General features: G+C 42.9%; 1 protein-coding gene across 4 annotated transcripts in view; it reads right to left on the reverse strand.

Annotated features, from left to right (window-relative positions):
• LOC121550053 (dnaJ homolog subfamily C member 13-like) overlaps positions 1–24,637 on the reverse strand; it is a 69,036-nt gene that overhangs the window by 5,127 nt on the left and 39,272 nt on the right. For all 4 annotated transcript variants that reach the window (XR_006657767.1, XM_045210570.1, XM_041862159.2 and 1 more), the window contains 30 exons: positions 24,464–24,520; positions 24,226–24,347; positions 23,993–24,068; positions 23,772–23,867; positions 23,500–23,640; positions 22,192–22,209; positions 16,093–16,175; positions 15,722–15,875; positions 15,503–15,606; positions 15,153–15,312; positions 11,072–11,236; positions 10,770–10,874; positions 10,357–10,559; positions 10,034–10,118; positions 9,501–9,655; positions 7,537–7,737; positions 7,131–7,332; positions 6,817–6,932; positions 5,798–5,876; positions 4,373–4,508; positions 3,874–4,058; positions 3,519–3,593; positions 3,061–3,180; positions 2,485–2,877; positions 2,185–2,298; positions 1,869–1,985; positions 989–1,166; positions 792–883; positions 599–698; positions 429–503 (listed from right to left, as the gene is read on the reverse strand). Coding sequence is in view for 3 of the 4 variants with exons in the window: in XM_045210570.1 (XP_045066505.1) it covers positions 429–503; positions 599–698; positions 792–883; positions 989–1,166; positions 1,869–1,985; positions 2,185–2,298; positions 2,485–2,877; positions 3,061–3,180; positions 3,519–3,593; positions 3,874–4,058; positions 4,373–4,508; positions 5,798–5,876; positions 6,817–6,932; positions 7,131–7,332; positions 7,537–7,737; positions 9,501–9,655; positions 10,034–10,118; positions 10,357–10,559; positions 10,770–10,874; positions 11,072–11,236; positions 15,153–15,312; positions 15,503–15,606; positions 15,722–15,875; positions 16,093–16,175; positions 22,192–22,209; positions 23,500–23,640; positions 23,772–23,867; positions 23,993–24,068; positions 24,226–24,347; positions 24,464–24,520 (3,907 nt within the window). In the remaining variant the exon portion in view is untranslated. The remainder of the gene's footprint in view (positions 1–428; positions 504–598; positions 699–791; positions 884–988; positions 1,167–1,868; positions 1,986–2,184; positions 2,299–2,484; positions 2,878–3,060; positions 3,181–3,518; positions 3,594–3,873; positions 4,059–4,372; positions 4,509–5,797; positions 5,877–6,816; positions 6,933–7,130; positions 7,333–7,536; positions 7,738–9,500; positions 9,656–10,033; positions 10,119–10,356; positions 10,560–10,769; positions 10,875–11,071; positions 11,237–15,152; positions 15,313–15,502; positions 15,607–15,721; positions 15,876–16,092; positions 16,176–22,191; positions 22,210–23,499; positions 23,641–23,771; positions 23,868–23,992; positions 24,069–24,225; positions 24,348–24,463; positions 24,521–24,637) is intronic.

A 24,637-nucleotide genomic window follows, 5' to 3' on the forward strand; every position in this document is an offset into this window, starting at 1 on the left:
GTTTATGGTTAAATAGCTTCAAAATGCTGACTGCCTCCGCTCAGATTCAAGGTGGGTTATGTACGGCGCGCAACAGGCACTGTCCTTCTCCGGTCTGTTGTGACCATTTTATCTGAACGAACCTTGCCTCGAGAATGTCAACAGAATCAAGCCTTTAGACTCTAATGTTAACTAAACTTCATTATATTTTTAAAACATGACTAGCGTTTATCCTATATTTACGTAATTAAAGGTCTCCTTAAAGTTTGGCTAAATCATGTATGGAAATGCGCCATTGTAGAATCTATGCCAAGGCGCATTGAAGCTGTTCTGGTTGCTCGTGGTGGCCCAACGCCCTACTAAGACACTTGATGTTGGTGTTTCCGTTATTTTGGCAGTTACTATAATACTGTAATACAAGAACTAAGAACAATCTGCATAATACCGACCCTTAGCCATAGCTTCTTTGACTATCTTGGTGTTGGAGGTCAAGGCGTACAAGGTTTCCAGTACAAGCTGCCGGCCTGAAAGGGATACAGAAAATCAGACAGGCAGGTTTTGAATGAAGTATATATAGTACAAAGGAGTAGTAGATGAAGTAGGTGTTCTGTGGTCTTACTGGAGGGCAAGGAATGCAGTAGCACCAGTAGGTTGGACAGCACCAGGGACTCAGCGATGTTGGTCACACATTCCTGGTTGGAGGTGACCGTGTTCACAACCTTGGGGAGAAAAACAAAGAGTGAGTGTGTGTGTGTGTGAGTGAGAGAGAGCGAGCGAGCGTGAACATTTGAATTGGGAGAGTGTCACTGTACCTCCAAAGCTATCTGCTGCACCTTCCCAGCCCCGTGAACCCGTAACAAGGAGAAGAGCAGCTTGAAATGGCCGATGCACTCGGTCTCTGAACCTGGGGTCAACAAAGGTCACAGAGCACACATTCAAGTTAAGGTCATGAAAAAAGCGAATAAAAAAAGATTTTAAAATGTGGTGGAGGTTGTATTTTATACAGTACCTGGGTTGTTCTTAATAACGTTGCGCAAGGCCTCCAGGGCCATCTCAGCCGAGCGGAGCCTCTCTGCGTGCTGCTGGGACTCCACCTTGTTGCTCTGGGACATGGCCAGCAGGGTGGTGAGGTACTGGGCCTGGGAGCCCACGTAGTCCAGCAGGCTGGCCGCAAACGCCTTGGGGTACTGGACCATAGGGAACAGGGAGACATAGTTATAGACTTATAATAAGGCCTATAACATCTGATCTGATGTACATCAAATTACTAGCATTCTATTTAATTCTATGGTTGTAGCTAAATACCTTACAGTATCAGTCAAAAGTTTGGACACATCTACTCATTCAAGGGTTTGTCTTGTAGAATAATAGTGAAGACATCAAAACTATGAAATTTCACAAATTTACTTTTAACAAGGCACACCTGTTAATTGAAATGCATTCCAGGTGACTACCTCATGAAGCTGGTTGAGAGAATGCCAAGAGTGTGCAAAGCTGTCATCAAGGCAAAGGGTGGCTACTTTGATTTGTTTAACACTTTTTTGGTTACTACATGATTCCATATGTGTTACGTCATGGTTTTGATGTCTTCACTATTATTCTACAATGTAGAAAATTATAAAAATAAAGAAAAACCCTTGAATGAGTAGGTATGTCCAAACTTTTGACTGGTACTGTAGATATTACCAGATAATTACCTGCAGGTTTTCAGATATTACTGTGAGCTGCGTGAAGCAAATGGATTACCGTGATTGTGTGCTACTTAATGACATGACTACTTTATGGCATGACAATGACTACAATGTTGTTGGTACCAATTTGATTGAACAATGGTTGACAGTGACGAGTATGGGGCATGGTCTAACCCTATACTGAGTATTGGGGCTCACCTCCAGAGGATAGGTAGGCTGCTCGTTGTAGACCCGGACAAAGATCTCGCCCACGATAAGCTCTTTACCATGGTCACTGAACACAAACTCTGAGCCAAAGCTCTTATCATTATCCCCCTAGGACAGAGACGGATAGAGAGGCATTTCTTTACGCAGGCCTAATAATACAGTTTTACAATGATCATAACACAGATGTCCATGGCTGCGTCCCAAATGGACCCTATAGACCTGGGTCAAAAGTAGTGCACTATACAGGGAATAAGGTGCCATTTGGGACGTAGCCACATTCTAGAGCCAGTCCAAGTGCTCTGCTCACCCTCCTGATGTTGGCTTCCTGCTGGGCCTCTAGGAACTCCAGCAGCTCGGCCCGGGTCCCGTTGTTCCAGATCAGGTAAGGGTTCTCTGAGTTGCTGTTCAGCAGCTTCAGTACCTAGTAAACACACAGGGGGAAAGACAAGGAACAGCTGCATAAGTGAATGCGTGTGTGAGTGAGTGCGAGCATGAAGTTTGGCATATCAGAGTATATCCTCAAGAGTGTTTTAACTAGTGGGTCTATGAGTATGTGTTATTGTGTCTAATCTACATTATCCCTTTCACCTTTTCCAATATCACTCACCTCCGCCGGTGCCCCCGACCCTAACCTCCTCGATATATAGGGTGTGAGCATGGCCGCCAGGCTCTTACGAATCGTAGGGTTCTCCGGGGTTTGCCCCTCCAGCCCGTTAGTCTCCACTACACCTCCCTCTCCAGGGGGTGGGGGTGTCGGGGCGTAGCCCCCCAGACGGCTGAGGGCCACCAGGCTGAGCTTGGCCAGGCTGTTGGCCACCTCCTGCTGGTTGGTGTCCTGGCTGGTGGCCACGCCGCTCTCCTCCAGTGTGTAGTCGTAGTTGAACAGGTGCACCAGGAGGTGCCAGAGCACGCCGGCGTGGTACAGGTGCGTCTGCAGGAAGTAGTCCACGGCGAAAGAGCTGACGCACTGCACGGCCAGCGCCGCTGTCCGCTGGAGACCCTGAGAGAGAGAGGATACGAGATGATTGCTATCAATTGAAGGTATGTGCTCACTTTTAAAATGCCCCTTTTAGGAAGTATAAATCGGTGTCCTTTCTGCATTGGATGATAAAGTGGTATCCCAGTAGTATATACAGAGCCAGAGATACAAGGCTGTTGTTACATGATTAAATAGAGGTCTCACCTTCCCATAGTAGAGCACGTGACACAGGTCCCTGATGATGTTGGGCAGCTCGATGATCTTCTCCCGGCACTCCTCAAACTGAGCTGCTACACAGTAGCACTTACACACCTGGCCGCACACCTAGGCAGAGACAAAATAACACAGCCCATTAACGACACAGAACAGTAACACTCATTTCCAGCCTGACATGTATGGGTTAGAATACAGTGATAATAGTGAGACACAGAGGGATGTTTGTGGATCTAGTGTATTGTTAAATATATATATATTTTAGGTGATTTTACACTTTATTCAGACAGTAAGGAAATTAGAGGGCGAGACTGGCGAGTGGGATAAACAGTGGAAAGGGTAGACTGGAGGATTGAATCCTTGTCTCCGGTGGGGGAATTGCATATAAGACACATGCCAGGGAGTGTTACCACTCCACCACGGCTCTGCACTGTATCTGGTGGTCTTACTTGAACAGCCATGTCATCAGACTTGCTGGAAGCGGTTAAAACAGCGACACACCGGGATAGGGCGTCCAACAGAATCTGGTGGAAAAGGGAGGGGGAAAAGTACTTTTTTATTTAGACCATGTTTACACCATAAAAGTACGAATGTAAGAATGTCGATCAGAAAAGGTGAAGATTGTTGCAACAATAGTATCTGAATTGTATTCATTAGTGCACACCGATTCAAAACGTAGCAAAACGTTTTGCAACGGAAAATGAAAAACAAGCATTTCTTATTGGACACCTCCCTGTTATAGTAGTTTACTTCCATTGAATATGACCCTGATATGTGAATAGCCATTAGTGTTGTTAGTTTTACCTCAATGCCACTTTCTCTGCGTAATTCCTCGGCGTTGAGGGCAGAGCAATTGACCGTGTGGAAGGCCAGCTCGATTGCAGCCGGGAGCAGGGGGCAGGTCTTGGAGAACAGCTGCTCGTCACCTGTCTCCATTGTGATGGTCTTGATGAGCATGGGGTAGCCAGCGTACTTGTAAGGTTCCAGTTCTGTCAACAAGAGGATAACAAGAGCTTGCCTTAAAGGGATAGTTCGCCCAATTTACAAAACAAAATATTGGTTTCTTTGCCCTGTAAGCAGTCTATGGACAAGGTAAAATAGCAATCCATCCTTTGGTTTTATTTACATGGCCACTGTCTCCAAATGCTAACTTTTTAGCATTTGTGTCCAAAAACCAACGCAAGTTAATATGCCCTGACATTGTCATTTTTGTGTGTTTTTATGTCCAATTCACCTTAATAACATAAAACATACAATACTACAGACAATGCAGAATAGCGCAGAGAATATTAGAGTGTCAGACCTTGTTTGTGTCTGTTGAAGAGGATGCTCTGGGCTTTGAGGATGAGGATGATGTTCTCAGGGTCGGGGCCATCGATGATGCGGGCCGACTTGGTGCACAGGAACTCATAGGCCTTGTTCACCTTCTCAAACATGTCCTGAACACACAGAGACACAGCCATGAACACTCCTCAAACTCTGATGATAATGTCTGGGTCCCAAATGGCATCCTATTTCCTATATCAGTGGTCACCAAGCTTTTCTGAGTCAAGATCACTTTGAGTCAAAATGCAAGCCGAGATCCACCGCTCAGATTTTTAAAAAAAACATAAGCCTATGCAACATTAACCTATTAAAAACAGTCCTGTAGTAATGAGGTTTGTGCAGTAAGCTATAGCCCCAATACATTAGCACTGCATATTGGCTATGCTTGAATTGCCCTACATTGCTGTTCTTCTCAGACCACTTAAAAATTATATTTCAAAATTGGAGGTATATGATCAAACTGGTAATAGAACAGTTCTTATATTACTTGTGAGGCACAGCTGAGTGGGCCTAATTTCAAATAAATTGCTTTGCTCAACGTCCCTCCACTGAGACTGACCAAAAAGGGGACACAGTCTTCCAGCTGATCGGGAAACTCGAGTCGCACCGCATTATTTCTGCCTCATGCACAAATTCATGTTGTAACTCCTATGACCAGAGAAAGTGAAACTTTTTGTAGCACGAGTGGAAGTAGGCAGCAGCGCATTTTATGGCTTATAAAAGTGTTGAATAAAAAGTATTGACAGTGCTGAGTTAAAACTTAAACATGAACAGCTGCTCTTTGCTGTAATTGTTGACAGTTTGTCTAGTTTTTTTAGTTTTGAAATCTCACAGTATCAACTTTGCTGTGCGCTCGAGGAAGCTGCAGACACGGTAATCTGAGTTATCCGATTGGCCAGCTGTAGGCTTATAGTTGCACTTGATTTGCTGTCCGGGGAATTTGTAGCTTCAGACACATGAAATGGTTCAAAATGGAAACAAGTGGCCTCCTGTAGCTCAGTTGGTAGAGCATGGCGCTTGCAACGCCAGGGTTGTGGGTTCGATTCCCACGGGGGGCCAGTATGAAAAATGTATGCACTCACTAACTGTAAGTCGCTCTGGATAAGAGCGTCTGCTAAATGACTAAAATGTCAAATGTAAGTGCACCTACCGCCACAGCGTAAAAAAATAAAAAAAGGAATTCGAGGCTTTATCGTTGGGTTTTTTACAGAAACGTTTGGCAATCGACTAGGAAGCCTTGGAGATCGACCAACCACACAACACAGAAGGCCCAATAATACAGGGTCATGTTCATTAGGTCATGCGATGGAAAACATTAAAAAACACATTGCAAGTTTTGTTTGTGACCACTGCCCTATATAATGCACTACATCTGGGATGCAGCAGTGGTGAGATAACGTACCCTGCCCTCTGGGTTCTTGTCCGGATGGTATTTCTGCGCCAGTCTGAAGTAGGCCTTCCTGATCTTACTCTCCTCATGCCTGTGGAAAAACCATTGTATAACAATCAGAACATCTAAAATATTCCACTGATAGACATCTTGTAGAGGAGAGATTATTTTCTTTTTTTAACCAGGTAAGCCAGTTGAGAACAAGTTCTCATTTACAACTGCGACCTGGCCAAGATAAAGCAAAGCAGTGTGATAAAAACAACAACACAGAGTTACACATGGAATAAACAAAAACAAAACGTACAGTCAATAACACAATAGAAAATATATATACAGTGTGTGCAAATGTAGTAAGTTATTTATAATTATTATTTATGGAGGTAAGGCAATAAATAGGCCATAGTGCAAAATAATTACAATTTAGTATTAACACTGGAGTGATAGATGTGCAGAAGATGATGTGCAAATAGAGATACTGGGGTGCAAATGAGCAAAATAAATAACAATATGGGGATGAGGTAGTTGGGTGGGCTAATTACAGATGGGCTGTATACAGGTGCAGTAATGGGTAAGCTGCTCTGACAACTGATGCTTAAAGTTAGTGAGGGAGATAAGAGTCTCCAGCTTCAGAGATTTTTGCAGTTCGTTCCAGTCATTTGCAGCAGAGAACTGGAAGGAATGGCGGCCCAAGGAGGTGTTGGCTTTGGGGATGACCAGTGAGATATACCTGCTGGAACGCATACTACGGGTCGGTGTTGCTATGGTGACCAATGATCTAAGATAAGGCGGGGATTTGCCTAGAAGTGATTTATAGATGGCCTGGAGCCAGTGGGTTTGGCGGCGAATATGTAGTGAGGGCCAGCCAACGAGAGCGTACAGGTCACAAATGGTGGGTAGTATATGGGGCTTTAGTGACAAAATGGATGGCACTGTGATAGACTACATCTAATTTGCTGAGTAGAGTGTAGAGAGTAGAGATGACAGAGGGAAGGGAGAAGCGTATTTTTCTTCATATATGAACGACCACTTACTGTCCCTGTCCTTTGGGCAGGTTGAGGACTTCGTAGGCATCGTCTACAGACATGGAGGGAGGCTTCTTCTCTACCTCCCTCTTCCAGGCCTCCAGGGTGTCCTTCAGCAGCTTCACCTGCAGGGGGCAGAACACAATAGAGACCAATGAGGAGAGAACTATTAGGGTCTCCATCCCTTTCATATACACTTTTAGTATAGGTGCTGCAGTCGGAAGCACTTCCAAAACACACCTTCACTAGTCAATCAATCAGCCTCTCACAATCCCATTCTGCCATCATATAGTTGCACACACACACAGTTCACATCAACGTACGGGCTCTCGGATGGGCCAGTTGGGGAAGCGGTTGGCGTCACACAGGTGCCGGAGGTAGTAGATGTTGCAGAAGAGCTCGTTGTCCAACTGGGGGAAGCTGACCACGGGGATGGGGCAGTACTGGTAGAGGGCCCGTGTGTTGCTGTACAGCCGCGGGCTGAAGTCAGCCAGGTGGGCCGCAAGCTTCTCAATCATCAACCGCCTGGGGGGGACACACAATCCAACACACAAGAGGCAGATGTGTAGATGACCGAGAGAGAGAAAGTCTTGGTCCAAAAACAATCCTTCTACACCCATCTGGTCCTTTCAAATCCGGTAAAAAAAGTAATTGGGGATAGCACCTGAGATTTGAATTCAGACTCGGCAAAAGACAGTCAAAGGACAATGACAGCAAGCTTGTGCCTACCTCATCTCGCTGCTCCAGATGGCCTCGGGCGTGTCAAATTCTCCAAGGAAGATCTCAGAAAAGCGTTCTGCCTCATAGTTTTCCAGGTAACACACCATGGCCTCGGGCAGGACCGGCCCCAGAACACTGCGCTGCACAATGTCTGTACCTTTGGCCTCTTCTGACTTGAAGGCCTGCTTCAGGTGAGTGTACTTCAGGAACCTAAAGGAAACCACAAGATGTAACTTAGGCCAACAGAAAATAATTAGGATATATATATATACATATATACATACACACAGCTGCGGAAAAAATTAAGAGACCACTGCAAAATGATCAGTTTCTCTAGTTTTACTATTTATAGGTATGTGTTTGGGTAAAAATAACATTTTTGTTTTATTCTATAAACTACTGACAACATTTCTCCCAAATTCCAAATAAAAATATTTTCATTTAGAGCATTTGTTTGCAGAAAATGACAACTGGTCAAAATAACAAAAAAGATGCAGTGTTGTCAGACCTTGAATAATATAATGAAAGAAAATAAGTTCATGTTCATTTTTAAACAACACAATACTAATGTTTTAACTTAGGAAGAGTTCAGAAATCAATATTTGGTGGAATAACCCTGATTTTCAATCACAGCTTTCATGCGTCTTGGCATGCTCTCCACCAGTCTTTCACATTGATGTTGGGTGACTTTATGCCACTCCTGGTGCAAAAATTCAAGCAGCTCGGCTTTGTTTGATGGCTTGTGACCATCCATCTTCCTCTTGATCACATTCCAGAAGTTTTCAATGGGGTTCAGGTCTGGAGATTGAGCTGGCCATGACAGGGTCTTGATCTGGTGGTCCTCCATCCACACCTTCATTGACCTGGCTGTGTGGCATGGCGCATTGTCCTGCTGGAAAAAACAATCCTCAGAGTTGGGGAACAATGTCAGAGCAAAAGGAAGCAAGTTTTCTTCCAGGACAACCTTGTACGTGGCTTGATTCATGCGTCCTTCACAAAGACAAATCTGCCAGATTCCAGCCTTGCTGAAGCACCCCCAGATCATCACCGATCCTCCACCAAATTTCACAGTGGGTGCGAGACACTGTGGCTTGTAGGCCTCTCCAGGTCTCCGTCTAACCATTAGACGACCAGGTGTTGGGAAAAGCTGAAAATTGGACTCATCAAAGAAGATGACCTTACTCCAGTCCTCTACGGTCCAATCCATATGGTATTTTGCAAACCTCAGCCTGGCTCTTCTTTGCTTCTCATTGATGAAGGGCTTTTTTCTAGCTTTGCACGACTTCAGCCCTGCCCCTAGGAGCCTGTTTCGAATCGTCCTCGCCGTGCACTTCACCCCAGCTGCCGTTTGCCATTCTTTTTATAGGTCACTTGATGATTTTCCTCACTCAAACTTTCCTTTTCAACTCTTTTGGCATGGTCAATAGTTATTTTTTGATTAATATTACTTTTGAGGTACTATTAGCACGGTTTTTGCCATCCAGCTGGTCCTATTGCAAGAGGATAGTGATGACCACAGCAGTGGTTTTTATACTTTTCCCCGTTAAATAAGATTTGGTTCAGGTGATCACCTAATCAGTACCTAATTCAGTAGACTGAGGTGTGCCTGTGTTGGAATTCAACAGACACTGGAATGGAATGGCTGTCATACATGTAGAGATGCTGATTTAAGAAACATTTGCAGTGGTCTCTTAAATTTTTTCCAGAGCAAATATATATATATATATATATATATAATTATATATATATATATATATATATATATATATATATATATATATATATATATATATATATATATATATATATATATATATATATACACCTGCATGTATGTGTATGCGCGTGAATACATGAGCATACGTGAGTGTGTAAGTATGTGTGTATACGTGTGTGTGACATGAGTGTTTGTCATGCGTGGTTCGTGGTGTGTGCGTGTGTATGACATGCGTGCATCTCTCCACCAGTCTGACCTGGCCACAGGCAGCACGTTGGAGCCGGTGTACATCATAATGAAGAAGAAGATGCCAGTGAGGTAGAGGCGCTGCAGGTTGGGGTTGTCCTGCATCACCAGGTACAGCACGTTGGCCACCTTCTCCACCAGGATGGGGTCAAAGGTCAGCAGCAGCTGATTGGAGAAGGGAAGAGGAAATAGTACACGTTTCATGACATTTGATTTTATTTAACCAGGAAGTGCCATTGAGGTCAGAAGACATCTTTTCACAAGGGAGACCTGGGTCTACATTAACCTCAGTACATTTCAGGAATCATATTCATAACGCTTCTCAGAGTAGAGGTACTGATCTAGGATAAGTTTGACCTTATAGATTATAAACAATGGAGCGGGGGACCTGATCCTAGATCAGCACTCCCTATCTGAGATCCTTTATGAATACCAGTCCAGCTGGCTAAAGTGGTAGGATAGTGATTTGAATGACAACCAAACATGTGAATGATATTAACTATGGGAGGGAGATGGAGCTAATAACAGGTTGGTTTCACTCACCTGGACAATGTGAGGGAGGCAGGTGTTGTCACTGATCATTCTCTTGATCTTGGGTAAAGGACGAATAATGGCATTGTCCTGGTCCCTGGGGAAAGATGGAGACACACTCACACTTTAAACTGGGGTTCAGCGAGAGAATGAAAGAGAGGGAATGAGAGAGAAAATGAAAGAGAGAGAAAGAATAAAATAGAGAGGGAGAAAATGTAAGTGAGAATGAAAGAACAAGAGGGAATGAAAGAGAATAAAAGAGAGAGAACGAAAGAAAGACATTGAGAGAGAACAGAAGTGGGACAAAAGGAGATAACTGATGATCTTCTCCCTACCTGCTGGGGTAGTAGGAGCACATGGTGATCAGCATGTTGAGGATGAGCGTGGCCAGGTCCGTCTCGTTCATCACCGCCTGCCCACTGGCCAGCAGGCACCACTTGAGCTGGGGGATGGCCTGCAGGGGGCGCCAGCCGTCCATGCCCTGGGCCCAGCACCGCGTCTTGGCCGTCAGCACCCCCGTGTTCCAGAATTCCTGCATCTGGAGCGGTGGGGGAGGCACATGCACGTGTTCAGTCATAAAGATATCATACTCAGGGATAGTTCACCCACATTACAAAAATGTGCCTTGTCTTGGAGATACCAAAAAAAAACTAATCAACGCAACTGGATCCAGATAATCAGACTTAGGATTTTTCTTTTGAAGTAGAGCTAAGCATTAGTCTTGGTTTAGCATTTCATAGAAACATACCTCTTCAAAGCTAAAGGGGCCCCTCCTCTCTTTGTCTGCGTTCCCAAAGTACCACTCCTTCTCGCTCTCCCTCTTCATGTCCGCCCCGGCCTCGATCACATTGCTCTGACAGACACAAAGACATGTTATTAGCATGAAACCAGACAGACTGGCCTGTTACTGAAGCATATAGCTGTCAAATTTCTATTTGAATAGTTATACGCTTCCAAAACCTGTAACTGTATCAAAACATACAACTTTAGATATGTGTTAAGAAGAATACACTACAATTTGGGTGGTTCAGACAGGGCAGTTGTAAAGACCTGTAGTGGGACGGTGGCTCGGCTGGTGTGTAGGTGGGCCAGGGTGAGCAGGTCCACTAGGATACGAACTCCATTGGAGTCCATCACCTCCTTCACATTTTTCTTGTTGAGAATGAGTTTGTTAAGGAAAAGGATCAGTCTGTCTCTTTCCAGTTTGTCTGTAGACTGTAAATACAGAGGGGGAGAGGGAGAAGTTACCATTTCAAAGCTGTCCCAAAGGAACTGTGTGTGTGTGGCTTTTTGTCGAGCAAAACGCGACTGTACAACACTGCCTACAGAGCCCTCCGCACATTGCACTACAATATGTTGAGTTCCCATGTATTTGGGAGGGAAACAGCTGTGTAGCCTATTGCTTGATTGTGTTTATGAGTCTGTTATCAAAAAATTTGCAACAATGTTGTGTATGTTTGTTGCTAAATCATGTATGGCTGTTTTTTTTACGCTATGCCCTAAAATAAATTAATTCATGGGCAGAATATTATATAATCTATATAGCCTAGCCTATAGGAATTTGATCAGTTAGACCTACAGTTCATGCGAAAATATTCAGATCTGGTAAAAGGCCGACATTTGGTAATTCAAATTAGACAACAACAACAACAAAAAGACTCTTTGGAACATGACTATAGAAATTGAAACATTGTCATTTCAGCAGATGATCAACATCCATTTACGGATATTGGATCCAACAGCATAACTGTCTCTTCACTGGTGGTTATCGCAACATAGTGCAGGTAATAAATTCAATTGAGTATTAGCCTTATATTTAGCTAATGAATGATGGGTTATTATGGATATATATTTTTTATGTTTTTAGAACATTCAAAGAGGGATGCAAGCTTGCTCGTTTGCTGCATGTAAAATACAGCAGCCAAAAAAACTTGCGGGGAGTTTGACCGAGAGAAAGATGGTGAATGCATTTAGCCGTTATTTATTCAGACCCATAACCATGCAATCCTCGTGAAGAGAAGAGAAGTGAATGCCGCTGGATCTTATTCTAGTCCGATATTATTCAAGGAGAAGGACAAAACGTATTTAATTTAACTGTTGAGCGGGAAGGGAGGAATTAAGTGAAAATAGAGAGGTGGCGATAAATAGGGCCTTGTGGGGAAATATTCAGAAAAGTAACGAGTCAGTCGACTAATTATACAAATTTAAAATAGGCCCTATTATTATTCAAAATGAACAGAGTTGTGGACACGTTTAAATGCATGTGGCAAATCTATATTCCATCTAATCCTACAATAATTGCTAGCAAATTTGATGACTTGATTTAGAAAATAAAATAACTTGAAACTTGGACCCTCAAGACTCGGGACTCGACTGATGACTTGAAATTATCTGTCCAGGTTTTGTAACGTTTTGTCACTCATTTTGTGGCGGTCTCTGTGGATGACTCTCCACACAGCCAGAGACAGTCGCCGCAGTAATCTCCCTTGCAAAAAAACGTGCAACGGATTGGCTAGTAAAAAACACACTTGGCCCTCTGATTGGACCAGCAAACTGTCGGGTGAGCTAGCAATTGATGATTTGCTGTACAGCTATAGGATCGGGTGGAGCGCAAACGTCAAATTGTACTCCCTAGGAGGATTGTCATAATAAATATGCAGCTCCAAAAATTGTTTGGTGATCAAGAATATTAACCATTTACTTTGCAAGCTCTCCAGCAATTGGGCATCAAGCAACAATTACTAGCATAGGCCTACTGGTCTTTATGTATGTCAAAATTGCTTGAAATGTATCATTTACTTATGATCTATAGGATACACTTGCACCCTCCAAACTCTCGCCAGTGAAGAGCGCTTTGTTCGCTTGTTGAAATGTTTGCTGTTGCTTTCACACGTTTAAATGCATATGTGGCAAATCTATATTCCATCTAATCCTACAATAATTGCTAGCGTTTCAGCATTCCATCCCCGTACAGGTTATTCCAACACTTAGACATTTCTGTTTCATACGATACATTTTAATCTACCATTTTTGAGTGGGCGTGATGTTCGTTGTGTACATGAACTTTCGTAAGTCTCATGAGGTAGAAGTTCTGTTTATTTAATTCTATGTATGGTTTCCTTTGTTCGTATTTCCCGGGTTATGTTGGAGTTCTGTGTGTCTGTGTCCTATAGGTCTGTCATTCTGGTTGTGCGTAATAGGAACGCGCACGCCTCAGTGCACATAGAAATAGGCTGCTTTAGAGTCTACGTTGAATAATTGGAGATTATTGTTCCATGTACGAATGGTGATGAAATTTCATTAGGCTAATAATAATCCTTAAATCTATTAAGACGAATGTACCAATGTAACAATGGATGTGGAAATTACTTTACACATTGTAGAGCCAGTTTATTGGTTGTAATTGGGTAATTAATTGTATGGTCCTGGGAGGGGCCAATATGTACCTGTTTGAGTTCCTGTTAGACAGATTCGGTTTGGTTACTCAAGGGGAGGCTGTGCAGTCTTGCCCTCTACCGGTTAAACCTGATACATTTATTTCGGTCTATTGCCAGTGTATGGAAATATCGGAAATTGAAATCAATTGAACTATTAGAAGGTTGAAATAACTTTTCTCCCAGTTTTTTAGTTTTTTATATGTTTTTAATTTTAAAAAGCCTATGACAGTAATTTTAGGCTATTCAATGATACTCCATTTATCTTCCGCTGCAGATAAAAACTAAAAAGACAACGACAATAGACACTATTAGAAATATCACTTTTTTTTAGAAATAGCAATCCACATGTGGTGGTTCCTGGGCTCTATAACTTACAATGTCTTTGTGATATTGTAGCAAAATATGAACAGAAATATGAATGCAACATGCAACAATTTAAACGATTTTACTGAGTCACAGTTCACGTAAGAAAATCAGTCAATTTAAATAAATTCATTAGGCCCTAATCTATGGGTTTCACATAAGATATGCATATGTTTGTCACAGATCAGAAAACCAGTCAGTATCTGGTGTGACCACCATTTGCCTCATGCAGCGCAACATCTCCTTCGCATAGAGTTGATCAGGCTGTTGATTGTGGCCTGTGGGAATGTTGTCCCATTCCTATTCAATGGCTGTGCAAAGTTGCTGGATATTGGCGGGAACTGGAACACGCTGTCGTACACGTCGATCCAGAGCATCCCAAACATGCTCAGTGGGTGACATGTATGGTGAGTATGCAGGCCATGGAATGACAGACATTTTCAGCTTCTAGGAACTGTGTACAGATCCTTGCGACATGGCATGAGAATGGGCCTCAGGATCTAATCACTGTATCTCTGTGCATTCAAATTGCCATCGATAAAATGCAATCGTGCTCGTTGTCCGTAGCTTATGCCTGCCCATACCATAACCCCACCGCCACCATGGGGCACTCTGTTCACAACTTTGACATCAGCAAACCGCTCGCCCACACAACGCCATACACGTGGTCTGCCAAATTCTCTAAAATGACATTGGAGGTGGCATATGGTAGAGAAATGAACATTCCTGCAGTCAGCATGCCAATTGCACGCTCCCTCAAAACTTGGAGGCATCTGCGGCATTGTGTTGTGACAAAACTGCACATTTTAGAGTGGCCTTTTATTGTCCCCAGCACAAGGTGCACCTGTGTAATGATCATGCTGTTTAATCAGCTTCTTGATATGCCAAACCTGTCAGGTGGATGGATTATCTTGACAAAGGAGAAATGCTCACTAACAGGGATGTAAACAAATTTGTGCACAACATTTAAGAGAAATAAGCTTTTTGTGCGTATGGAACATTTCTGGGATCTTTTATTTCAGCTCATGAAACATGAGACCAACACTTTACATGTTGCGTTTATATTTTTGTTCAGTATATATTGATTAAATTGTGTTATTATGTGTTAGCCTACAAGGTATATATTTTGGGTTGATATAAAACTGGTATTTTAAAATCTGTATTTTATTAGACAGCCTTCAGCTTTCATATAGTGAGTTTCCAACCCCTGCCGACGTGTTTGTGTGGGGGCAAGCGTGCACTGCAATTAAGTTCTCTTTGGCTGACCCATCTGTGCAAAAATGTTGCGCTATGTGATACTGCTTCTGTGTGTCTGTGTCAGCATCACTGACCCGGTCCAGCATGCCCATGATGTACTTGGTGTCGGTGAAGGGGCCAATCTCATCGCAGCACTTCCCATAGACGATGGTGAGAGCCTGCAGGCACAGGCACTTCATGGTGACTTTAGGCGTGAGCAGGAAACGGTGGTAGAGCTCATTGAAGAACTCATACCTGAGAGAGAGAGAGAGAGAGAGAGAGAGAGATGTATGGACGGAGGGATATTGCGGTTTGAAACGTTTACTTTGGGAAAATGTAACAATTGAAACATTTTAATTTATGCCTTTCGATTGGATGCAAGAGCAACATTGTCATTAGATGGCTTAGACATGGCTGATCGTGTTGTAGGTAGCTGATGTCTTACGATCTCTTGATGGACCTCGACTCGTCCGTCCCATCCTCTTCCAGCAGCAGACGCAGGTAATAATCACCAATCTTGATCTCATCCGAAAGGCACTCGTACTTCACCTGCAACACACACATGCAAACGCACACAACCCACACACACACGTCAGCTACCAATCCACATGCTGTGTTGATTAATGATCATATAATATGGTCGTAATTTGGTTTGACCCCTGACCTCAAACTCCTGGTGGTTCCAGGAGATGACGCTAGCGTTGCCCAGCTCGCGGTCCACGCCGAAGGCCCTCATCTCGCCCTCCAGAGCATCCCGCAGCTCCTCGCGTGTCTTCAGGTTCCAGATGAGGTTGGGCCGCGCGTGGTCCAACTGGAACCTGGGACACAGGAGAACCAGAGATAAAGACAGGACTACTTATCCAAAACCAAAATAATAACTTTTCATGCATTGATTGAATTTATTTAATAATTTAAAGTAGAAGGCTGCTCCAGCTGAAGAAACATTACATACATGAAAAATGCCTATAAAAGCCTATAATAGTAAGAGAGACAGTAAGGAGGTCATTTTGTGAGTACGTGACCAATTGTAGCTACCTGTAGTAGAAGAGCTCCCAGTTGGCTTCAATCTTGATCCTCTGTCTCCTCTTCCTCAGAATGACAGGCTTTTGATTGGGGTTCTGTAGTAGAGCAGCCAAGAACAATGTCAGTCAGTCACTACTACACTTTCTCTCTGGGTTGTTGGACAACTGCTCTACATGAAAGGATGAGACAATGTGAGTGGAGGGGAAAAATGTATAAATACATATCGGAATATTTATTTATTTTATTTTTGTGACTAAATCTTTATAAATGTTTCTTGTTGGGGGGGGCTACATGCACAATACACTAATTCATCTAATTTAATATTTAGCTCGCATGAAAGAGCCAAAAAGTAACAAAACATTTAGTATTAAAAAAATGTTTTTAAAGAGAGCCTCCACCCCATTCGCCCCAACCCCACCCATCCAACATGTCTCCCTCCAACCAACCACCACCTAGAAGCCATGTTTTCCACCCCTTCCCACCTCCCCTAATGTTATAACTTCTAATAGCAACTGTATCGACTAGCGAATTGGGAGAGTGAGGTGATTGCCATCTGTCTGCCAGCAGTAATAGTCTCCGATTTATTGAGAGATTCAAGGAGCTATCGTTGTTAAGTAACATAGCAGATGCAAAGCATTGAATATTTACATTCATGCACTTAGAAATTATTCTTGTAACTTTGTTCCAGAAGCATTTAACAGTGATCGCTTACCTTGCCATATAAATTTAGAAACTGCACTATGGACTTTTTCCCAATAGCCAGAATGGGGAGACAAGGGAAGCATTGAACTATAGAAATTCAGGCGTGGCAAATTATTAATTTTGAAAATAGATATTCTGCAAGTTAAAGCAACTGGGATGTTAGTCCATCTACTGAGGTCGGATTGAATTCATTTGAGCGGTCTGTCAAAGTTTCTGACAATGGTTTTATCTAAGGAAGGAAATATATCTATTCCCAAATATTTAAAATGGGAAACGATTGGGATTCCATAAGTCTTGATAGGCAGTAGGGCAGATTTGGTTAGATTTATTTTATAACTTGAGATGGAGCTGAATTTGTCTATGATCTTCAAAGCGTTTGGGAGGGATTGAGATACATTGTCTAGATAAAGTAAGATATCGTCGGCGTACACCGAGTATACCAAACATTAGGAACACATTCCTAATATTGAGTTGCCCTCCGAACAGCCTCAATTCTTCGAGGAATGGACCAATATTGACTCCAATGCTTCCCACAGTTGTGTCAAATTGGCTGGATGTCCTTTGGGTGGTGGAGCATTCTTGATACACACGGGAAATACCCCCATTTAAAGGCACTTAAATCTTTTGTCTTGCCCATTCACCCTCAGTGGCACACATACACAATCCAGGTCTTAATTGTCTCAAGGCTTAAAAATCATTATTTAACCCGTCTCTTCCCCTTCATCTACACTGTGGATTTAACAAGTGACATCAATAAGGGATCATAGCTTTCACCTGGATTCACCTGGCAGAGGTGAGATGGGATCACCCTGCCTGCTACTTGTAGTTATTCTGAACGGAACAGAGCAGGTATTGCCTGTTATTACTATGTCTGAGGGATTGGCATATAATATTTAAATCACATTAATGAAAATTGGAGCCAAGTCCCATATGTTCCAACACCGACCAAAGATATGACCATTCTAGTCTATCAAAAGCTTTTTCTGCGTCGAGAGATAGAACTGCCCTAGGAGCTTAGGTTTCTGATGAAGCATGTAATGGAGATTATCTGAGGATAATCTTTTTTTAACAAATCCGCTTTGGTCCAGATGTACCAATTTGGGTAAGTTTCGAGATGGGATGACAGAATTTTAGAAAATAGTTTATCAAAGATAGAAGGCAATAGTGAGAGCACTGGGTGGCGTCATTACCCTTTTTTAAATAAAAGCGAAATTAGTGCTGTATTTACATCCCTTCCAAATGAACCTTTGTGAACGGCTGTGTTGATAATTTGAAGTAACAGAGGACCTAATACAATTTTAAATAGACCTCAGGAGGAATACTGTCACAACCAGGTGATTAGCCTTTATTCATGTATCCAATGCCCTTCTGGCTTCATAGAGAGAGAGTTGGGCTCTCTGCAAGCCGGCTTCCTCCGTTGAGAGAAGAGGAGTTCTAATATCTTTTTAAAAAGACTTGATCTGACTTGGTGTGGATTTACAAAACAGAGGTGTACAATTTGTTATAGAAAAGGGAGAATCTTTGGTTGATTATTTTAGGTTCTGATAGTAATTCACCTGATTCGGATTCAATAGTTGCAATATCCGCTAATTGATCATTACTGCAAAGCTTGTTTGCCAGTAGACAATATTATTTTTGACGATATATCGTATCGACAATGTCGCAATATTATTTTTGCGCTAGTTGGCTGTACCTGCCCCAAAACTGCAGTGTTTTTCCTTCATAGCTTGTTCTCCATCTTCTTTTTATGTAGGGAGCCAATTTATTTTCAGCACTTTTATTTCTATGACTGATCAAAACTAGTTCTCATGGCTCCATCTTGTCCCTCTGCAGCAGACATGTGGTGAGCAATATGTTTGGAACATCGAATCGCAATAAAATCACAGTATCGAATCTCAATACATATAGAAACGTGAGAATAGCAATACATATCGTATCGGCACATAAGTATCGTGATAATATCCTATCGTGAGGTCCCTGGCAATTCCCAGCCCTAGTATTGAATGGCGTGTACTTTATCTATCCCCTGTGGACAGATGTTACTATATATATATATATATATATATATACAGTGGGGGAAAAAAGTATTTAGTCAGCCACCAATTGTGCAAGTTCTCCCACTTAAAAAGATGAGAGAGGCCTGTAATTTTCATCATAGGTACACGTCAACTATGACAGACAAATTGAGGGGGAAAAATCCAGAAAATCACATTGAAGGATTTTTTATGAATTTATTTGCAAATTATGGTGGAAAATAAGTATTTGGTCACCTACAAACAAGCAAGATTTCTGGCTCTCACAGACCTGTAACTTCTTCTTTAAGAGGCTCCTCTGTCCTCCACTCGTTACCTGTATTAATGGCACCTGTTTGAACTTGTTATCAGTATAAAAGACACCTGTCCACAACCTCAAACAGTCACACTCCAAACTCCACTATGGCCAAGACCAAAGAGCTGTCAAAGGACACCAGAAACAAAATTGTAGACCTGCACCAGGCTGGGAAGACTGAATCTGCAATAGGTAAGCAGCTTGGTTTGAAGAAATCAACTGTGGGAGCAATTATTAGGAAATGGAAGACATACAAGACCACTGATAATCTCCCTCGATCTGGGGCTCCACGCAAGATCTCACCCCGTGGGGTCAAACTGATCACAAGAACGGTGAGCAAAAATCCCAGAACCACACGGGGGGACCTAGTGAATGACCTGCAGAGAGCTGGGACCAAAGTAACAAAGCCTACCATCAGTAACACACTACGCCGCCACGGACTCAAATCCTGCAGTGCCAGACGTGTCCCCCTGCTTAAGCCAGTACATGTCCAGGCCCGTCTGAAGTTTGCTAGAGTGCATTTGGAGAATGTCATATGGTCAGATGAAACCAAAATATAACTTTTTGGTAAAAACTCAACTCGTCGTGTTTGGAGGACAAAGAATGCTGAGTTGCATCCAAAGAACACCATACCTACTGTGAAGCATGGGGGTGGAAACATCATGCATTGGGGCTGTTTTTCTGCAAAGGGACCAGGACGACTGATCCGTGTAAAGGAAAGAATGAATGGGGCCATGTATCGTGATATTTTGAGTGAAAACCTCCTTCCATCAGCAAGGGCATTGAAGATGAAACGTGGCTGGGTCTTTCAGCATGACAATGATCCCAAACACACCGCCCGGGACACGAAGGAGTGGCTTCGTAAGAAGCATTTCAAGGTCCTGGAGTGGCCTAGCCAGTCTCCAGATCTCAACCCCATAGAAAATCTTTGGAGGGAGTTGAAAGTCTGTGTTGCCCAGTGACAGCCCCAAAACATCACTGCTCTAGAGGAGATCTGCATGGATGAATGGGCCAAAATACCAGCAACAGTGTGTGAAAACCTTGAAGACTTACAGAAAACGTTTGACCTGTGTCATTGCCAACAAAGGGTATATAACAAAGTATTGAGAAACTTTTGTTATTGACCAAATACTTATTTTCCACCATAATTTGCAAATAAATTCATAAAAAATCCTACAATGTGATTTTCAGGATTTTTTTTTCTCATTTTGTCTGTCATAGTTGACGTGTACCTATGATGAAAATTACAGGCCTCTCTCATCTTTTTAAGTGGGAGAACTTGCACAACCGGTACATATTACTTCAACTACCTCAACTAGCCGGTGCCCCCGCACATTGACTCTGCACCGGTACCCCCCTGTATATATAGCCTCCCTACTGTTATTTTATTTTACTTCTGCTCTTTTTTTTCTCAACACTTTTTTTGTTGTTGTTTTATTTTTACTTTTTTTGTTAAAAATAAATGCACTGTTGGTTAAGGGCTGTAAGTAAGCATTTCACTGTGATGTCTGCACCTGTTGTATTCGGCGCATGTGACCAATAAAATTTGATTTGACTAAATACTTTTTTCCCCCACTGTATACATATACACACACACACACACACACACACACACACACACACAGTGGGGAGAACAAGTATTTGATACACTGCCGATTTTGCAGGTTTTCCTACTTACAAAGCATGTAGAGGTCTGTAATTTTTAAAACAAAAATCCAGAAAATCACATTGTATTATTTTTAAGTAATTAATTTGCATTTTATTGCATGACATAAGTATTTGATCACCTACCAACCAGTAAGAATTCCAGCTCTCACAGACCTGTTAATTTTTCTTTAAGAAGCCCTCCTGTTCTCCACTCATTACCTGTATTAACTGCACATGTTTGAACTCGTTACCTGTATAAAAGACACCTGTCCACACACTCAATCAAACAGACTCCAACCTCTCCACAATGGCCAAGACCAGAGAGCTGTGTAAGGACATCAGGGATAAAATTGTAGACCTGCACAAGGCTGGGATGGGCTACAGGACAATAGGCAAGCAGCTTGGAGGAAGAAGAAGGATGAGTACAACCACAAGAACACCATCCCAACCGTGAAGCATGGAGGTGGAAACATCATTCTTTGGGGATGCTTTTCTGCAAAGGGGACAGGACGACTGCACCGTATTGAGGGGAGGATGGATGGGGCCATGTATCGCGAGATTTTGGCCATCAACCTCCTTCCCTCAGTAAGAGCATTGAAGATGGGTCGAGGCTGGGTCTTCCAGCATGACAACGACCCGAAACACACAGCCAGCGCAACTAAGGAGTGGCTCCGTAAGAATCATCTCAAGGTCCTGGAGTGGCCTAGCCAGTCTCCAGACCTGAACCCAATAGAAAATCTTTGGAGGGAGCTGAAAGTCCGTATTGCCCAGCGACAGCCCCGAAACCTGAAGGATCTGGAGAAGGTCTGTATGGAGGAGTGGGCCAAAATCCCTGCTGCAGTGTGTGCAAACCTGGTCAAGACCTACAGGAAACGTATGATCTCTGTAATTGCAAACAAAGGTTTCTGTACCAAATATTAAGTTCTGCTTTTCTGATGTATCAAATACTTATGTCATGCAATAAAATGCAAATTAATTACTTAAAAATCATACAATGTGATTTTCTGGATTTTTGTTTTAGATTCCATCTCTCACAGTTGAAGTGTACATATGATAAAAATTACAGACCTCTACATGCTTTGTAAGTAGGAAAACCTGCAAAATCGGCAGCGTATCAAATACTTGTTCTCCCCACTGTATGTGTGTGTGTATATATATATATATATAGTAAGTTTTTCACAAATAAATGTTTTACTGTATTAATGAATTCAAATGGACGGACAACGTTTAATGTCACCGACCATCAGGTGAAAAATACTGTGATGATAACAAACACCAACAAAAACACACAACCTTTGACATAAACAGTGACAAAAATCTAAATACAGAGATGGGATCCCACAACATGTTGCATGAACTCTAAATGACTGACAGGTAAAAGAGGGAGGGGTCAAGAGGGTGGAAGAGGGGTTCCCATTGGTCAGTTCTACTTACCGGGTTATTTCTGTCCTGCTGCATTTGATTGACAGCCGAGAACCACAACAGACAAGAGGGGGTGGGTGGGGCAAGAGACAACAGAGAGAGATTATTGGTCCTCAGTCGGATCAAACAGAGATGCTTCTCAATAAAGTTAGGTCAAAGGTCATCTGCATCATTATCAAAATCTTTATCGACAAAAACAGTACGATTCACCACCTTATGCAATGATATATATATATATATATATATATATATATATATTTTTTTTTTTACTATATAATCAAATTAATAATAATTAAATACAAATCACAACAGTTGTGGTAGTGATTGAGTGTTTGTGTTGGCAGATAAAGGAAAGAAATGTAAATTAAATGATTGATTTGAGCTGGAATCACCTATACCCACAGTAAGCCATTAACAACTGTCTCATTCAGAATCCGCACTAATAAGTTCCTGTTTATCTTAGTACCTAGACGAAGAAAAACTAGTGTAGTGCGAGAAAATCCCAGGAAAACCCCAGTGATGGCCATATTATTATATAGTATAGGTGAACTTCGGTTTGTGGCAGCGTCGTGGCCCAGTTGATAGAAAAGGTGATTCGATTAAAGACTTGAAGCGGAGCCAGAGCAGCGAGGCAGCTGTGACCCCATACAGGACAGGAGGGCAGAGAGTCTTCTGTTAATGACTGACCCAGTCATATGGTCTGCTCTACTCAAGAACACACATTAGTCCTAACAAGACATCTAATTTACCGTTTTTGCTACCGCACAACACTAACTATGTTACTGTAAATGCTTGCATTACATTCTGTCACCATAACGCACAGGGTTACTCAATCAGTGGCATCATTCATACACTTAGTTGCCCAAAGTAGAAGTCATAACTGCACCAACAGTTTTAATAGAAATCCCAATACACTTTAAAAAGATCTCTGTGGATCCCTCTGACACATGTAGACAAGCGTAGACACCACACATGAAGTAAGCAGCGCATATCTGCTCAGCGGCGTCAAAAACAGCATAGCAAAGGGTTTGTTCGAATGTGGTTCAAAACCAACAGGTTGCCAGAGTGTCTCCCCCAAGCCAGGTAATGGCAAAGCTGCTGGATGCTAGCCATGCTAACTGGTACTACAGTACCTGGACCAGTCCAGCAGACAGATATGGACGCAGTAGAGTGTGACTCGGGAGTCTACAATACCACTCAGCGCCAGCAGAAGGAGCAAGAGCCAGCGGAGCCAGAATGAGGGCATCACCAATAGAGCTACTGGCCCAGAATGGAGCCCCTGAATGGGGGGAGAAAAGCGAGCAGTGAGTCCCTCCTCACCTCCTTCTGGGCAATGCCCATCTTGTCCCTCCAGTGCATCAGCACGATGTCGGCCTTCTCCTTGGCAAACTTCTCCACCTCTTTGGCTGCTTTGCCCGCCACCCGCTGCCAGTCAGGCACCTTTTGCCGACCAAACTGGTCCTGTAGTGGACAAACGGGGAAAAATATACAGTACTGTTAACATACAAGCACACATTAATTTCTAAAGGTACCACAATAGAGTATGGAGTGGGTAAAGGGGAATCTGGGCTAGTGTCGCTACAACAGGTTACCGTGGCGATCTTGACGTTGTCTCGGATGTGCATCCTGTCCACGTCTTTCTCCGGGACTGGATCAGGGCTGTCCAGGTACGCCAGCAGCCCCGTCGGCTGAGGGTGGGAGAGATGGAGAGAGAATAAAAGATGGAGAGACTGTACACAATATCAAGTTCCCTGCCCCTGACAGTATGGATGGTACACAAGTGAATTGCCTGAACACCTGTCTGGAGCCTCACCAGTATTCTCTTGAGGAGGTTCATGGCGATGGGGTTCTCTGCTGTCCACAGGCCCACAAGGTGACGACTTAGCTGCCTGTGGGAAAACAGTTAAAAACCATGAGTGAGTTTGTCAGAATCCTAAATTGAGATAAGGATGCGTAATTTGGACTTTTGAGTAAATCATGCATGGATGTTATGGGAGATGTGTGTATAAATCGGAAGTAAACTGATTTCGACCCAATGTCCTTTACCTGTTGGTGAGCATCCTCTGGTCTGAGCTGATTGTGAACATGGAGGTGTGTAGGTGTCTGGGCAGGGCCCCCTCACTCAGAGCCAGCTCCTGCATCTTAGTGGCTATCTCCTTATCCCCCTCCTAATAAACAAAACAAATATTCTTCTTGATCATCATAATCATCACCAATATCATTAGCAATATAATCATCAAAGTTCACCTCTTTTCCATATCAAGACCTGCTCCCCCAGCCTCACCTCAATGATGGCCTTCATGACCAGGCCTGCTCCCTTCACAATGGCCATAGAGGGGTGCTAAAAACAAAAACAGAAACTCACTGAGACTGTTAAATGGGTCACATCAAAACAGATAGTCACACATACAGTGGGGAGAACAAGTATTTGATACACTGACGATTTTGCAGGTTTTCC

The sequence above is a fragment of the Coregonus clupeaformis genome, chromosome 34, assembly GCF_020615455.1.
Source record: "Coregonus clupeaformis isolate EN_2021a chromosome 34, ASM2061545v1, whole genome shotgun sequence".
Classification (NCBI taxonomy): domain Eukaryota; kingdom Metazoa; phylum Chordata; class Actinopteri; order Salmoniformes; family Salmonidae; genus Coregonus; species Coregonus clupeaformis.